This window comes from Morus notabilis, unplaced genomic scaffold, assembly GCF_000414095.1.
Source record: "Morus notabilis unplaced genomic scaffold, ASM41409v2 Scaffold11452, whole genome shotgun sequence".
NCBI classification, from domain to species: Eukaryota; Viridiplantae; Streptophyta; class Magnoliopsida; order Rosales; family Moraceae; genus Morus; species Morus notabilis.
Genome location: NW_010361256.1, coordinates 1 through 1,140, shown reverse-complemented (window position 1 = coordinate 1,140; position 1,140 = coordinate 1). Strand labels below are relative to the sequence as shown.

Here is a 1,140-nt window from a genome sequence, read left to right as displayed (position 1 = left end):
GGGTAGAATATTGGGAAGTACATTTGTTATTAACGTGTTAATACCAAGTTCAACAGTTCATAGGACAAAAAGGTTGTTTCCATTCTTTCACAGCAGAAACCGCAACGCTTTTTTCTCCGCCCCTGCGATCATTTGTTGTAGTGGCACGAGAAACACAAGAACTTGCACTTCAAGAGACTTGCCAAGATATTAGCACCAAACAGAGAAATTGTTGGATTGGATTATTAATTATAGTCCAGACGATCTATTGGCGTATTCTTGAACCAATGCTCCAAAGAACGACGGCCTTTCAATCAAGCGCGACGGTTTGTCAAACTCTTTAGCGCGTCCTATAATCAAATCAGGAAAAAAAAAATCATAAAAATGCCTTAAAAGAACACACGAGATTAAAATGGCTAGAAAGCAAACAACAATTAGTACTAACCTGCATCTACCACTAACACTCTGTCGCAGTCCATGACCGTGGGAATTCTGTGAGCAATGCTGATGATGGTGCAAGAAGCGAAATCTTCCCGGATGATCTTTTGAATTACGGCGTCAGTTTGTGAGTCGACCGAGGCAGTGGCTTCGTCCATGAACAATAGCCGGCTGCGCTTTAGCATCACTCGTCCTAGACACAGGAGCTGCCTTTGTCCCACGCTCCAGTTGTCTCCGTCGTCAGCCACTGATTAAGTGATAGCAAAATTGTGAGGAAGAATACTTTGGTTTGAGGAAATGGTACTAAAAAATTTTTAAAAATGAAGTGAGAATTAGTACCTTTAGCATCGAGTTTCTCTGATTTTGAAGCTACCACATCCTTGAGCTGGCACCGGTCGAGACTCTACAGAAACATTAACGAGGTTAATGCAAACATTAATGACAAGAAATATCGTAAAAAGAAGATGAATTCCTACTAAAATTCGATTTGGGTCAGCCGGATTTGCGCAAGGAAAAAGAAAATCGGCTTTTCGTGGTTGTTGTGGCAACAGATGAACAAAATAAATCAAAATCTAATGGAAATGAACTAGCATCCTAAAAAATGATGGTCCTTTCTTTTCACATTTTGAATTAGAAAATTTAAGTTAAAATGTGAATTTATATGAAATAAAATGCAGTAATAAAAAAATTAAATTTAAAATGTTATAAAAAAAGATAATATAA

The 1,140-nt window shown here is 37.9% G+C and overlaps 1 protein-coding gene across 1 annotated transcript; it reads right to left on the bottom strand.

The window, feature by feature from the left end:
* LOC112091751 (ABC transporter C family member 4-like) lies at positions 1 to 820 on the bottom strand (the record flags this gene model as incomplete). Its single annotated transcript, XM_024166080.1, has 3 exons — positions 1 to 329; positions 425 to 664; positions 757 to 820. Coding segments are annotated over 3 exons (405 nt in total), but the record flags the coding sequence as incomplete, so codon positions are not given.
* Between the last annotated feature and the right edge of the window lie 320 nt (positions 821 to 1,140).